At 30.9% G+C, this 13,161-nt stretch overlaps 5 protein-coding genes across 10 annotated transcripts in view; 2 read left to right on the top strand and 3 right to left on the bottom strand.

Annotated features, from left to right (window-relative positions):
• The window catches only part of LOC123678146 (arf-GAP domain and FG repeat-containing protein 1), a 71,084-nt gene extending 69,065 nt beyond the window's left edge, over positions 1–2,019 (bottom strand). The window contains exon 1 of one of the 3 annotated variants that reach the window (XM_045614988.1): positions 1,772–2,019. In XM_045614988.1, the coding sequence (XP_045470944.1) occupies positions 1,772–1,932 (161 nt within the window). In that variant the 5' untranslated portion in view covers positions 1,933–2,019. The remainder of the gene's footprint in view (positions 1–1,771) is intronic. The other 2 variants (XM_045614990.1, XM_045614991.1) reach the window with 2 other exon arrangements.
• A 279-nt stretch (positions 2,020–2,298) lies between these two features.
• Positions 2,299–6,675, top strand: LOC123678145 (sentrin-specific protease-like). The gene is made up of 7 exons (XM_045614987.1): positions 2,299–2,455; positions 2,514–2,611; positions 2,779–2,864; positions 2,924–3,749; positions 4,649–4,976; positions 5,253–5,470; positions 6,023–6,675. Exons 2-7 carry the CDS (start codon positions 2,544–2,546, stop codon positions 6,330–6,332), a joined length of 1,836 nt encoding a protein of 611 aa, XP_045470943.1. The 5' UTR covers positions 2,299–2,455; positions 2,514–2,543; the 3' UTR covers positions 6,333–6,675.
• Positions 6,676–7,266: 591 nt separating this feature from the next.
• LOC123677584 (protein Mo25) lies at positions 7,267–9,866 on the bottom strand. Its single transcript, XM_045614197.1, has 4 exons — positions 9,068–9,866; positions 8,850–9,014; positions 8,689–8,793; positions 7,267–8,554 (listed from the first exon to the last, which is right to left on the bottom strand). The coding sequence occupies exons 1-4, from the start codon at positions 9,623–9,625 to the stop codon at positions 8,372–8,374; spliced, it is 1,011 nt and encodes a 336-aa protein (XP_045470153.1). The 5' UTR covers positions 9,626–9,866; the 3' UTR covers positions 7,267–8,371.
• Positions 9,867–9,909: 43 nt separating this feature from the next.
• Positions 9,910–11,322, top strand: LOC123677586 (sorting nexin-20). Of its 4 annotated transcripts, none has more exons than XM_045614203.1 (4): positions 9,998–10,159; positions 10,238–10,324; positions 10,377–10,819; positions 10,878–11,322. In XM_045614203.1, the coding sequence occupies exons 2-4, from the start codon at positions 10,309–10,311 to the stop codon at positions 11,187–11,189; spliced, it is 771 nt and encodes a 256-aa protein (XP_045470159.1). In that variant the 5' UTR covers positions 9,998–10,159; positions 10,238–10,308; the 3' UTR covers positions 11,190–11,322. The 4 variants fall into 4 exon arrangements, with proteins under 4 accessions (XP_045470157.1, XP_045470159.1, XP_045470156.1 ...); XM_045614200.1 differs by having other exon boundaries at positions 10,371–10,819; XM_045614201.1 differs by having other exon boundaries at positions 9,910–10,324.
• A 4-nt stretch (positions 11,323–11,326) lies between these two features.
• LOC123677585 (S-formylglutathione hydrolase) lies at positions 11,327–12,958 on the bottom strand. Its single transcript, XM_045614198.1, has 5 exons — positions 12,690–12,958; positions 12,415–12,620; positions 12,125–12,364; positions 11,851–12,073; positions 11,327–11,682 (listed from the first exon to the last, which is right to left on the bottom strand). Exons 1-5 carry the CDS (start codon positions 12,735–12,737, stop codon positions 11,503–11,505), a joined length of 897 nt encoding a protein of 298 aa, XP_045470154.1. The 5' UTR covers positions 12,738–12,958; the 3' UTR covers positions 11,327–11,502.
• Positions 12,959–13,161: the final 203 nt, after the last annotated feature.

Here is a 13,161-nt window from a genome sequence, read left to right as displayed (position 1 = left end):
CAAAAATGTACAGGGTGTTTATAAGATCATGAACTTGGCCAACTCAAATTCATGAAAACTCAATATTTTCAAATTAGAACCTATATTTTTTCAGTCAGTATATTTCAGTCGATTCTACGTAAAAAATTAGTGGGGGTTGCTCAAGGAAACCCCTCAAGGAAATCAAAACGAAAATTATTTCACACTATAAACACTCAACAAGACATAAACCAGTCATTGATCTCGGAAACAACTGCTAACGGCAGCGAGTGAGCAAAATCAGCTGTTGAAATACATTCTTCGATAACACAAGTGGTACCAACGCACGAACCTGAAAGGCACACCTGCATCCTGGATATATGCACAAAACCGTAAAAATACTCATACGTATGAATGTATGATGCTTGTACAAAAAAAAAATTATAATTTTAATGTAGTGATTGCAGAATACCAGTTCGATAACCGGACTAAACAATATTGGACATGTTTTCCCAGATTAACCAATCTAATCACGGAACAATCTAATCACAGAATATCAATTACATGATGTAGACACAGATCAGACCACTATTAGAAGGGAAAATAAAGGAAGATAGGAATATTTTCGAAAGTAATTAGATAACAAAAAAAAACAACTCTAAAAACCTGATGATATGATTTTTGCGGAACTACTGGAGAAATTCTCGAATGAATAATTTAATTCCGTATTTATAAATTCTCACACTTTTCAATTTCACTCGCCATTCTGAAGGAAGAAGAATCATCCAATGATGACTACATATTATGCAACTTATATTGATGGAATGAAGTCAGGATGGTGTTTAATCCATTGTTTCCCATTCCGTGGGATTGGTAAGAGCAAAGTCTCTTCAATTTACCATAATTTATTAATTATTATTATAGGTTTCGAGTGCAATTCAGAACAATAGATATTTTAACTAACATTCTTCGCCATTTCAATCTCTTTAATAATTACAATTCGTCTTCAACAATGTAATATTCAAATGATATATCCGGATGAAGAACTTTAATGAGTTATCAATTGTTATTTATTTCATTTATTCCTGAAGGAAATCAAAGTAAAAAGAACACAGAGACAGCTGTAAGAACTTCCAATAAATGTTCAAGAACCTTCCGCAAGTTGGTATATTAACGTTCACGGAACAACTTTTCACGGTGCCATTGGTACGGCAAGGTACCGGTACCACTCACGCAGTTGTAGATGTTTAGATTGTTTGTTGGATACCGCGCGCAGGTAGGTATGACATCAACACGATGAGAAATCAACTTATGATTTTCTTGGTAAAAGTATATGGATATTATTGCAGCAGATTCATTGCACGATGATCGAGCAAGACAGATTTACTCTAATTTTGTTTCGTTAGGATCGAGACTTGCCCATTAAGAAATCGGAATGTTAATGCATGATTTGCATTCAAATAAATAAATATTATTCAACCACAACAAGATGAGGAAAACAAAGGAGATTTGAAAGATATGAAGAACTCAATGTCGCATAATCATATAAACAATATAGAATACTTTTGAATGGGTTTCTTATTAGAATAAGGTCATTATTCTACCACACGTTTTCCCTTATTAAAGTAAATAGCTCCACAAGAGGTCTAAATTAACACCAATATCTTCCGATACCATTAACAAGTAACTGAGCATAAACTTATCTAGAAAGTTACCACCACATCTAAAAATTAATATCCCTCTCTTTAAGAAGAAGGTAGTGAAACGTCTTTCAAAACAAATCGAAATAATATGAAGAAAGAACGGTACTTACAATAATCCAGAACATTTAGTGCAAACAAATGAGCCTATTGTTATATCTACGTATGTGGGTCCCCTTTGATTACAGTCAAAACAGTACTTGTTAGAAGACAAGGCAGCTAACTCGCGAAGAGTTTTCAAGTTTTTCTCGTCTTGCTTTTTACGGGAAGCCATGTCCGCACAACACAACACAAACTCTGCTTTCCTCAACTGACAACTACTGAACTATTCGCGATCGCAAGCGTAGAGCGTAATGAATTGACAGTTGGAATCTATGACAACCGATTGTCAACAATGAATTCCTCATGTCACTATCACAGAACACTTACAAACTTTACTGTCACTATTCATGAACTTTTTTAATCTTGGTCAAATCAAAAGATGAATGATTTTGATATACCGAATCATCACTAACAAATGAAATTAATGGAAACTTTATTATATAATGATATTTGAGTTCATTAAAGCAAATTTTCATGACAATGGAAGAACAGTTGCTGTCAACATGTCACCTTATTCTGTGGTTTTCATAGAAAATTATGATTTTAATTTATAAGAAAATTGATATTAGGATACGCAAGTAATCTAGTGTTACAAACAAAAATAATAGAAATATACATGATACATTTTTGAATTGTTGGTAACAATCTATTTTATATTGAAATGATACAATTCAATAATAATAGACATACATCAGGTAAGACTGTAACACCTTTACCATAAAGATTACAATACAACGGTTTATCTAATTTCAGATCCTTTATAAAATATCCAGGAAATATATCATGGACTTCTTGAACTACATCAAAAATCTATTCAGTTTCAACATTCCAGAACCTATAAGAAAAAGGAGGTAAGAATAATTTCTGGATTTCCTCACTTGACACTGTTGGTTTGGTGTTTTATTCAATGATTCATTGATATTTCCCAAGTTTTTCTGGAATATCACCTGAAAATATCAAATAAAAGAATCACTAACATTTATTATGAATGCTATAACTTGAGATCAATGGTTTTCAGGTTAACCGATGATTTTGAAGACATTGAAATATTTAGCAGTCCAAAGTTTCGAAGAATTCAAAGTCCTCTTCGCAGGGAAATGGATGGTGAGTCATTAATTATTATAGCTAAGAGATGAAGAGGTTAATATTTTCTCTCTCCTCAGATATTTTGATTTCTCCTGATGTTATAAGGAGGCCTATGAAAAATATAAAGTCCCCTAGGTATTCTTTTCCCAAAGAGGTTATTCTACTTGATGATTATGCCAAAAATGAACACAGATTTAAAAAAAAATATAACACATCAACTCCTGCTGATACGAGAATGAGAGAGGACGATGATGAAATAAAATTTGTTGGAGAATATAAAGCTTCCACTAAAAAAAAAGATATCCAGACATATAACTCTAGATTTATAAAACCATTCTCTCTCTTTCACAATGTATTATCAGAAAAACAAAATAATACAACTAACCTTAGGCAGGTAACTTCAAAGCAAATGATGGGTGATAATAGTAATGTCAATAGAAGACAAGTTTCTTCATACACCAACAGATTGGATGACAAAAAAGAATTTCAGAATCTCTTGGAGTCTCATTTGTCATCGGATAATAGTTTTAACGATAGTTCCCAGTATTTCACACCCAATAGCCGTCTGTCGAAGTATGATTTCAGCAGTAGAGGAAAGAAAATTGTTGATCTTGCAACGAAGAAATCTAGAAATAACAGCTTGGTGGCACCTTTGATAGACCTCACACACGAAGAACAAAATGGGAGTAGTTCATCAGGGAAATTATCAGTGAGAGATAAAATAAAAAAAGTTTTGAGCAGCTTTGATGATGAACCTGTGGAAATTCAAGATTCTGAATCAGATGTGGAAATTCTACCGAGGCCTCCATCTCCGGAAAAGGATTTCAAAATAGAACCAGTTAATTCTTTCAAGAAGATTGTTGATACTTCTTATGTTTCCAATCAGAAATGGTTGGCAGACTTGTAAGTACAAACATATTATATATTTTTTTTTTCATCACGAGAGTTTCAAAGAGTTATATATAAATTTTGTAAGTAGGCTATTTTAAAAGAAAATATACTAATTACATTTTTTAATGGAATGAGGATATAACACTTATCTTTTAAATTATGATTAAAACTCAATAAACTACCCGAGCATTTGGATTAATTTCTATTTATTTTTATTAATATTATCACCTTAATGATGAAGGTTTTTCTATCGGTAGTGATTCAATTTAAAATGGTTATAATGGCAACACTGTATTATTTTTCGAAATTTGTAATTTCATTTTTGTGCAGTAGGTTAATCATGGAAAGATACATGCTTCAACAATATTTGGAAATTGTTTTATCAAATCAGTTTTTATTTGTGAATATTTAGGAAAATTTAAGAAAAATTAATGGATGACATAATTCAATCAATCGGCTCATTATTTGCAAGAAAATAATGCAGTATCCCCATTAAAACAATTTCAAATCGCATCATTTCTATTGAAACACTTTATATTAAGTTTTAATTGGACCACCTTGGATACCGGTAATATAAAAATATATCGCCCTGTTTGTTCATGAAGCTTATTTTCTTATTATATTCTTCGGATAGTTGAAGTTATTACATTACAAAAAAACTTTCAGCTTGATGAATAGGAGGAGAAGTGCTCACGTTGTGTGTTCTATGCAATACAATAATTTTGAAATATCTCAAAATTGTCAAGAATTTTTGGTTGAGAATCAATTTTATTCAAAACTAATAAGCTTCATTTTTAATTTTAACACATTCCATCAATCATTCAAATGGGTATTTTACTATCGTATCTTTTCAATAGGTGAATTTCTCAAATTTGCTAGGGTTTTAAATTAAATTTACAATGGAATTTCAGAGTGGAAAGGCATAGGAATTTGATTGAAGAGAGAACCAAGGATATAAAATGTCTTGAAGAGTCTTCCAAAAAACTGAATGAAATCAATAGGGATATAAGAATAGGAAATCTAACCAGACAGGTAGATAGATGCCTTCAAATAAAAGAAGCTGTTCTTCCTATTGAGATTGAAGAGCCTGAATTACCTTCACTCACACAAGAACAATATGCCCTTGTGGAAAGGGCATTTAAAGGACCTCCTAATGAAGTTCTAGTCAGAAAGTTCAACCTCAATATCACCAGAAAAGATATATTGACGTTAGCTGGCTTGAACTGGCTGAACGATGAGGTAATGTATAAAGTGGATTTAATCGAATTCAATTTCCTTACTTTGCGAATTATCTCCTATTTACAGTGTCGATTAAAACAATTTAGATGGTTAGAATTCTTTTCTTTCAATTAATGCAATGAGCTTTTTGACAAAAGGAATAATTTTATTCAATATTCAAAAAAAGCTCTAAAAACTTGAATGATTTGAGATCAGAGGAATTTGTCAATAGCCCATTGTTGAAATCGATCACTAATCTATTTTGAATCGATAATAAAGCATGTGATAAAATTTTAGGTCATCAATTTCTACATGAACCTTATAATAGAGAGAAGCACTGCGGGAGATTATCCAAAAGCTCACTGCTTCAACACATTCTTTTATCCAAAATTGTTGAAAGACGGGCCAGAATCATTGAAAAGGTGGACTCGAAGAATAGATGTCTTTTCTATGGATATCATTTGTGTACCTATCCATTTGGGCGTCCACTGGTGTATGTCCATTATAGACTTCAGGTAAGATTTCAGAAATCATTATATTGGCTAAAATTGTTTGAGAAAATTTAAATAGTGAACACAGTACACTGAAGTTAAAGGCTTATTGCCCCCCGAAAAATTCCCTATTCAAACCTGATTGAATTCAATATCTCACTTTTTACATCTTCATTTCATTTTACCAATTAACGAACTCAACTAGATATTCGGACCCTGAAAAGTTTAAATTTCTAGCATGTTCCTTTCGAGACTTATCGTATAAACGACGAACGTCAGACAAACATAATTAATTTTGACCTTGAAATTCAGTGAGTCCAACAATCAATTATGACAGTGTTGAAAACGTCATCAATAACACAGTGATTTTCGATTACTACGACCCACATCTTTTTGTTATCTTGTAGATGTATTTCCCCATTATTGGAGGGGATTTCAAAAACTGTCACCTAGCCTATTATATATATTTGGCAGAATAATTGCCCGGTGTTCCTCTGAAATAAGCTTGTGGAAAAATAAGAAACCTAACGTATGATACCAATAGATCTCTAGCTTAATAATGAACTTTGTTAACAGGAACAAATCAATTAGATATTACGACAGTATGGGCAGCAGCAATCCAAAATGCCTGAATGCCCTCAGGGGGTACCTGGAATTCGAACACATGGATAAAAAGAAAACTCCCTATGACACTAGTGACTTCACCGCAGAATGTGTCAGAGATATACCCCAACAGATGAATGGTAGTGATTGTGGCATGTTCTCCTGTACGTTTGCAGAATTTTATTCTCGCAATGCCAAATTTACGTTTAAGCAAGAAGACATGCCGTATCTCCGAAGCAAAATGGTGGTCGAAATCATGAGTGGCGAACTTTTGATAAAGTGAATTTTTTTTATCTGAACAGAATTTATTTTTTATTGCATAGTACACAATTTGTGGAATGAAGTCGAAGTGTTTTTCGATGAGATGGATCCTGATAAGCCGACAAATTTTGAGTTTTCAATGGAAACTTTACATTAAGAATTAAAACAAAATTTACTGAATAAGTTTTTTTTAGTTTTTCTTTGTGAATTTCATTTTATACTATATGTTGTAGGTAATGTATTTATATGTGTTTATAATGAATAAACTTATTTGATGTAACTACAAATAGAATTAATGGTATCTCAAATGTTTGATTTTGATTCAAAAAAATTGTATCATAAAAATACAAGGAACAAAATGGTATAAAATGATTGAAATATCATTTTTCCTATTAAGGTTAGTGAAAGGAATATCATCGTATTTTCACCCTCATTTTTTTTATTACTGTAAAATAAAAAAAGGAATGTAGAAAATTATTTATATTTTTGAAAAAATTTTCACTTGATTATTTTTTTTGTTAATATTGAAATGATTACTAATTTATTTTGACAAATTGTTTCAGATCTGTTTTTTCATTTTAGTTGAAAATATGGCTGATAATCTGAAATTTATCCTATTAACATGGATGATAAATGTTAACATTCTCCAAGTAAATTCAATCTTTACTTTCTGTTATGTTTTAATTAATTTCATGTCAAATGAATTACTATTTCCACATTCCTTTGTTTTTCTGACCATTGAAAGTCTGTTCGATCAGATCAGGTTTTTTTTCAATTATTGATGAAAAAAATTTCATATAGATTTCAAGTCTTGTACGTTTGAGAATTAATCGAATTCGAATTCTTCATCAGTAAGTCGGATTTTTCGATTTAAAACCATTCTTTGTTCAAAATTTGGAACAAGCGCGAAAAAAATATAAACTAAAAAAAAACTAGGAATCAATATAAACACCAAATCTGTATCATAGATTTTATTGATCTGGTCTCATAACATTGAATACAAATTTTTAAATACAGGATATATTTGAAACATGGGTGAAAGAAAGGCTAGAAAGAACAAGGTGAGGTCCTGTTTTAGGCTTATATCAATCAATGATATCCTACTTGAAAAAATAAAGTTGAATCTTTGGGTAAACGAGGCAATTTACCATTTATTAAATGAACTAAGTCAACCCAGCAAATATTTTGGGCAGGTATAATAAAATAGCTTTTTAGGCATTTAGCTTCTCAAAAAATTATTAGGAACTATGTCCTGCTTATCTAAATGGTTTAACTAATTATAAAACATCACTGCTGTCACCAATTTAACTCAACTATCACTTCTTCAACTTGTAAATATTTAATTGACAAGGATACAACTATTATTCCTAAATATTGACCGAATAAAATTTTCATTCATTCATAAATAATAAAAAAGAAAAACCAAACAAAAACTGAAAATAATTTATTGAAAAAATTGAAACATTATAGAAAGAATATAAAGAATTACTACTAGCAAAATAATATTGTTAATATCTACTTACTGTAGAAACAATTTTAGAAGGCCCCTATTGTTTAAATAATAAAAAAGTGGGATATTAAAAAGACAGATGATGACATATAATAAGGGAAATCATTGGAATTTTAGGATCTTCAATTTGATGAAAAAATAAAATCTCCTTGTATATTGTAACATTACATTTAAAAATGTTTATTGTTAAAATCATCTAGTGTTTCAACTAGATTAGCTGCTTGGTGTAACTCATCACAAACCATCCTTTTTCCTTCTGAAACTATTTTGTATAGAAATCGCATATAACATAACTACACCATCCAATAAAAACATAACTAATGTAATAACACAAGATATTAACCCATTATTGACAATAGCACCAAATGCACATAAACACTTCAAGAATCTTTCGATGAGATCACAAGCCCAAAGTGTGCATCCTACAATTAGATAAAAAAAATTAGGGGCCGACAATAATTTCACTCAATTCAACTAATAATAGACAGCAGTGATATGCCAATTTATAAATTGATAGAGTCGATAGGTCTAATGTTCAACTCAATTATTATTTAATGCCCAGCCACTGGCCTAAGTTCTTGGATCTGACGAATCAGGTAGGCTTTTTCATCATTGAACTGTTCGTCTTCGGCTCTATCTGTATGGAATTTCATCAAAAAATCTACTAGTCTTTCTTGGTTCCTCAAAAGAATATCAAGGATCGGCTTTGGTTTGTTTGGATTGGCCACAAATACCTAAAAAAAATACTTATATTGTCTGTCTATCCAGAATCTTCAAATAGATTAATATTAGTTTTAAATTACAGTGGCCCAAGAAATGGATATTACTTCATTTGAATCAGACAATCAAATTAGATAACAATACTTACTTTAAAAACGTGGAAGGCTTCAAACTGGATATTTCGGGAACGTTCTTTCAACATATTCATCATTAATTTTAGATTATCTGGATTAGATATATACCTAGTCATAACCTAAAAAAATACAAACTAGTAATCTCACCTAAAACTATCTGATTAATGGGACTTACAGTAAAATTGTGTCGGTCAAGTAGGAGTTCCCCTAATAATTTCAAACTCTGCCGTCTGGTGACATAGTTTTCTGAATTTAGAAGACTTTGGTAATGTTCAAATACTTTGTCATAGTTTGTTTCTAAGAAGTCTGCACACACAACCTTGTGTCGGGTCAACAATTCCTAGAAGAATTCAATATTAATACAAAAATACCATGAATAAAACATTGACATACCTTGAAAGTGGAAAATGCATCTGACGCTATATCAAAAGTGGACACTTCAACATATCGGAAAAAATTGTAGAAATCATCTGAATACAACATAATCTTTGCCAGAGCTTCATATCGAGCACATTCCCTCAACATTGTACCACAATTTAAAGCTATTTCTTGGTGTTCATAACCAGTCATGAGGGTGAATAATATCTCAGGCTTCGTACAAATGTATTCCACAGTAGGTGATCTGGTCCCAATTTGTCTTCGTAAGATATTATTGAACACTTGTGCCACATCTTTTTTACCCTCGAAATCAATGCGGTTCAAATTTTGGATGAGTAAAAGTAGCAGGTTACTGTTGTATAATTCCTGGGCAAGTTGCGCCACTATTATATCCGTTTGGGGCTCTGCATCCGATGTACCATAAAGCATATTCTTTATAAGCACTAAATTTTTGCTCACATCTTCCTGTGCTTTCTCAGCTTTTTTATCCCCTTTCTCCAGAGAATTGACTGCCTCCTTAAGCGCCTTCACAACATCAGCAGGACTTTTTTGCGACTTTCCAAATAAAGGCATCTTGATCGTGATATTTCAATATTTTTTACAATATTTATAACACCTAATGACGTTTCCAGTAAAATACGTGTAAGTTTTATTTATGCTAATTGTGGTATTTTTTTTCAAATACACTCACGTTTCCATTGGCAAAGAATTTAAATTAATCAACAATTATTTTATTCATAACTTATTTGGTTTTTGTTTTCGGATCAGACTTTCTTGAACATTTGACAGCTCAATAGTCCAAGACGTAACTTCAACTTCAGAAATTCAGACATTTATGTCAATTGTACAATCAGTGCCAACTGCAATATTGCATTTCCCCTTCCGCTGGAGAAAGTCGAAAGATTCAAATATTTCAAATCTTTGTCATGTAAAAGAATATTAGTCTCGCCAAATTATAAAACATGACTTTGAAGAGAAGAATAGATATTAATTGATTGGTAGTCATCTAAATTTTAAACAATCAGAAAACATTGATGTCTTCTCCAATTTGATGGTTAAATTTTTAAATTATCTCTATGTACTCAATTTTAATGAGAGCAAATTCCTGTGAGTCATTGCGTTGTTTGTAAATATTAACTTAAGTTTTGTAGATAAAAATATATTAGTTTTGTTGGTTTATAATAGATATCCAGCACATTATATTACTATTGTTCATATTTCATGGTAATAATTAAGTTCGCAGTTATTTTGAGAGAATGACTCAAATATCAGGTAATTATAAAGTAATATTTTTCCTGTTCCATTGTTTTCATTCGAGTTTCAGCTAATGACAGAAGTAATCTGGTATTTGAAATTATTTCTGCCAGAATACATGATGAGGACAAAAAATATGTAGTTTATAATCTACAAGTAAGACACATATCTGGGTTTGATGATTTGAGTCCTTCATTGATCGAAAGAAGGTATACTCACTTTCTTAGCTTGTACAACTCTTTGAAAATGGAATACCCAGATCTAATGGTAACAGTAGAATTTCCTAAAAAGGTTTTACTGGGTAATTTCGACAATTCTCTTATTTCATCAAGAAGCACTGGATTTGAGACAATGTTAAAATATGTTAGTTCAAATAACAACCTGAGAAACTCTAAGTCTCTTCTAGTCTTCTTACAAGAACCAGAACTGACTAAAGCTAAAGATTTATTGGAAAGAAAAGAATTTAATGAGGCTTTTCCAATATTAGAAGCCAACTTTTTGTTACTGAATAAGGTATGTATCAGATTTTAAAAATGAATATTTTAACAAGAGATTTTCATTTATTTTATAGGTTTTTACTGACAGATCACCAGCTGTGCTCATATCTTTATGCAGACTTCTAGGGTGCGGGGTCCAAGCAAATGGTATTATATGGAGAAAATGGGCAGAACTAGCTTTGCATCGTTACGAAGGTGTGAGTGATAGTGACCTTCTAGCCTTATATGTGCCATTGATGCAATTATGCTTGAAATACGAATTAAATAGGGAAGACTTAGAGAGGAGATTATTGGATTTGAGTAAAACAGGATTTATGGTTAGCGATACAAATTCATTATTGAGTGAAGTTGACAAGGTAGAAAAAAAAATATTAAATTTAACCTGAGTTTATAGCTGTTATAATATATTTGAGGTTTATTATTATCATTACAGTTATTTACCTTTATTATGAAATTTTATGTGATAAATTTTTGAACTAATGAATATGCATATCGAATTATATTTTATTGTAAATAATACCAATTTTATCAATTGAAAAATATATTTATTTTTAACATTAAGTCAATTTATTAAAAATTTTCTTAAAATTCTTATAGGAGTATATGTATGGCTATCAACAGACTATAACCTTTACCCATTAAAATTAACATATAAAACCAAACAGAAATCAGACATTTGAATGGATATGGTTGAGAAGTCTATTGCATTTCTTTAGCATGGTATTTAATATGTTCTCCAATGAAAGAAGCAATAAAAAAATAACTATGATCATATTCTTCTCTGTTACTGAATTTTAAGGATATATTTTCGTTTTCACATTTTTCCTTCAAATTTTCAGGTAGAAGTTGCCCATCTTTGAGAAATTTGTCGGAAGATCCCTTTGAAAAATAAACCTCTCATTAATAATAATAAATTCAACATTTTATTATATATTATTTAAGTGGTTTTAAATAAACTAGCACCGAAAAGATTTTGTCTTCAAGTTAGTGCAACTTATATTTATACATTCATAACAAAGGCATTCAAAATATATTATATATACAAACCTGCTCAATTAAAATTGGAAGATTGGGTCCATTGTATTTAGTAACAAGTTCAGATGCATCCCAATCAGACCAACTTGATGTTTCTTGTGGCCCCAAATATCCACTGAAAGCTTTTATTCCCCAAGGACAATTACTTGGATTACAAATAGGGGAAAATGCTGATACACATTTGTAAAGGCCCGGATTTTTCAATGCACAAATGAGAGCCCCATGTCCACCCATACTACAAATTTTAATATGTGAATTTATTTTCATTCAATAATATCTATATTACCTATGACCCATTATTGATTGTTTCGTACCAAGGACATTGAAATTAGAGTTAATAATATCTCTTAATTCTTTAGTAACATAACTGAACATTTTATAATTTTGACTCCATGGTTCTTGTGTAGCATCAACATAAAAGCCAGCTCCTTCTCCAAAATCCCAAGTGTCTTTATCACCTGGGATATCCAATCCTCTTGGAGATGTATCTGGATTAACGATAACTACACCATGCTCTGCCGCATACCTACATATTCATGATATATAAAATAGGAATATATTTAATTTTTCTTTTACCTTTGGGCACCTGACTTTTCTATGAAATTGGCCTCACTACAAGTAAGCCCGGATAACCAATAAATAACTGGTAACTTTTTTAATTCAATTTGAGGTGGTAAGTATATGCCAAATTTCATTGTACATCCCAATGTTTTGGATTTGTGGGAAAACACTACCTGAAACCCTTCGAAGGACTTGACTCTAGATACTTCAATCAGAGACATCTAAAAATAAAAACAAACATTTTTTCATTTATTGTCCGATTTTTTTTTTGGTCGAATGAAGGTACTCACGATGTTCCGGATGGAAAAATAATTATTGAAATTTAAGTGGGTACGCATAAAATAGAATTTATTACATATGTGTAATATCTTATCTTCAAAGAAACATGACCTTTCTTAGTATTAAGTTCAATTCAGAGAAGAGAAATAGTTGAAAATCATTAATATTAATTGCTATTTATTTCAACCCGAAAGTAATGATAACATAACCTAGGAATAACATCAATAATTGCGCTAAGAATTATTATATATATAAAATATTTCCGTCTAATATCATACTATTGAAAAACTGGAAAATTCAAAGATTTTTTCAAATTTGGATATTATATACCATAGAAGGCGGAACATTAATTTACACTGAAGAAGAATATATTATATTCAGTGGATCTGACCTGATCTAACCATAGAATATTTATAGGTCTAGATAACAATATTTGAAGGAAAGTGAGCAATTCAGGTGCAATAATTATATCAGTTCTCTTAT

Source organism: Harmonia axyridis, chromosome 4 (genome assembly GCF_914767665.1).
Source record: "Harmonia axyridis chromosome 4, icHarAxyr1.1, whole genome shotgun sequence".
NCBI classification, from domain to species: domain Eukaryota; kingdom Metazoa; phylum Arthropoda; class Insecta; order Coleoptera; family Coccinellidae; genus Harmonia; species Harmonia axyridis.
This window is presented reverse-complemented; position numbering and strand designations above follow the sequence as displayed.

Excerpts from the sequence above, each read along its gene's own strand:
- LOC123677584 (XM_045614197.1), bottom strand. The coding sequence starts at position 9,625 with ATGCCTTTATTTGGAAAGTCGCAAAAAAGTCCTGCTGATGTTGTGAAG. Across the intron at positions 9,015-9,067 it reads ATGCATTTTCCACTTTCAAG|GAATTGTTGACCCGACACAA; the intron begins GTATGTCAATGT and ends GAATTCTTCTAG. Across the intron at positions 8,794-8,849 it reads TTGACCGACACAATTTTACT|GTTATGACTAGGTATATATC; the intron begins GTAAGTCCCATT and ends GTATTTTTTTAG.
- LOC123677585 (XM_045614198.1), bottom strand. The coding sequence starts at position 12,737 with ATGCGTACCCACTTAAATTTCAATAATTATTTTTCCATCCGGAACATC. Across the intron at positions 12,621-12,689 it reads ATTTTTCCATCCGGAACATC|ATGTCTCTGATTGAAGTATC; the intron begins GTGAGTACCTTC and ends TTTTATTTTTAG. Across the intron at positions 12,074-12,124 it reads CAATCAATAATGGGTCATAG|TATGGGTGGACATGGGGCTC; the intron begins GTAATATAGATA and ends TAAAATTTGTAG.
- LOC123677586 (XM_045614200.1), top strand. Across the intron at positions 10,820-10,877 it reads ACTTTTTGTTACTGAATAAG|GTTTTTACTGACAGATCACC; the intron begins GTATGTATCAGA and ends TTTATTTTATAG.
- LOC123678145 (XM_045614987.1), top strand. The coding sequence starts at position 2,544 with ATGGACTTCTTGAACTACATCAAAAATCTATTCAGTTTCAACATTCCA. Across the intron at positions 2,612-2,778 it reads GAACCTATAAGAAAAAGGAG|GTTAACCGATGATTTTGAAG; the intron begins GTAAGAATAATT and ends AATGGTTTTCAG. Across the intron at positions 4,977-5,252 it reads TGAACTGGCTGAACGATGAG|GTCATCAATTTCTACATGAA; the intron begins GTAATGTATAAA and ends ATAAAATTTTAG.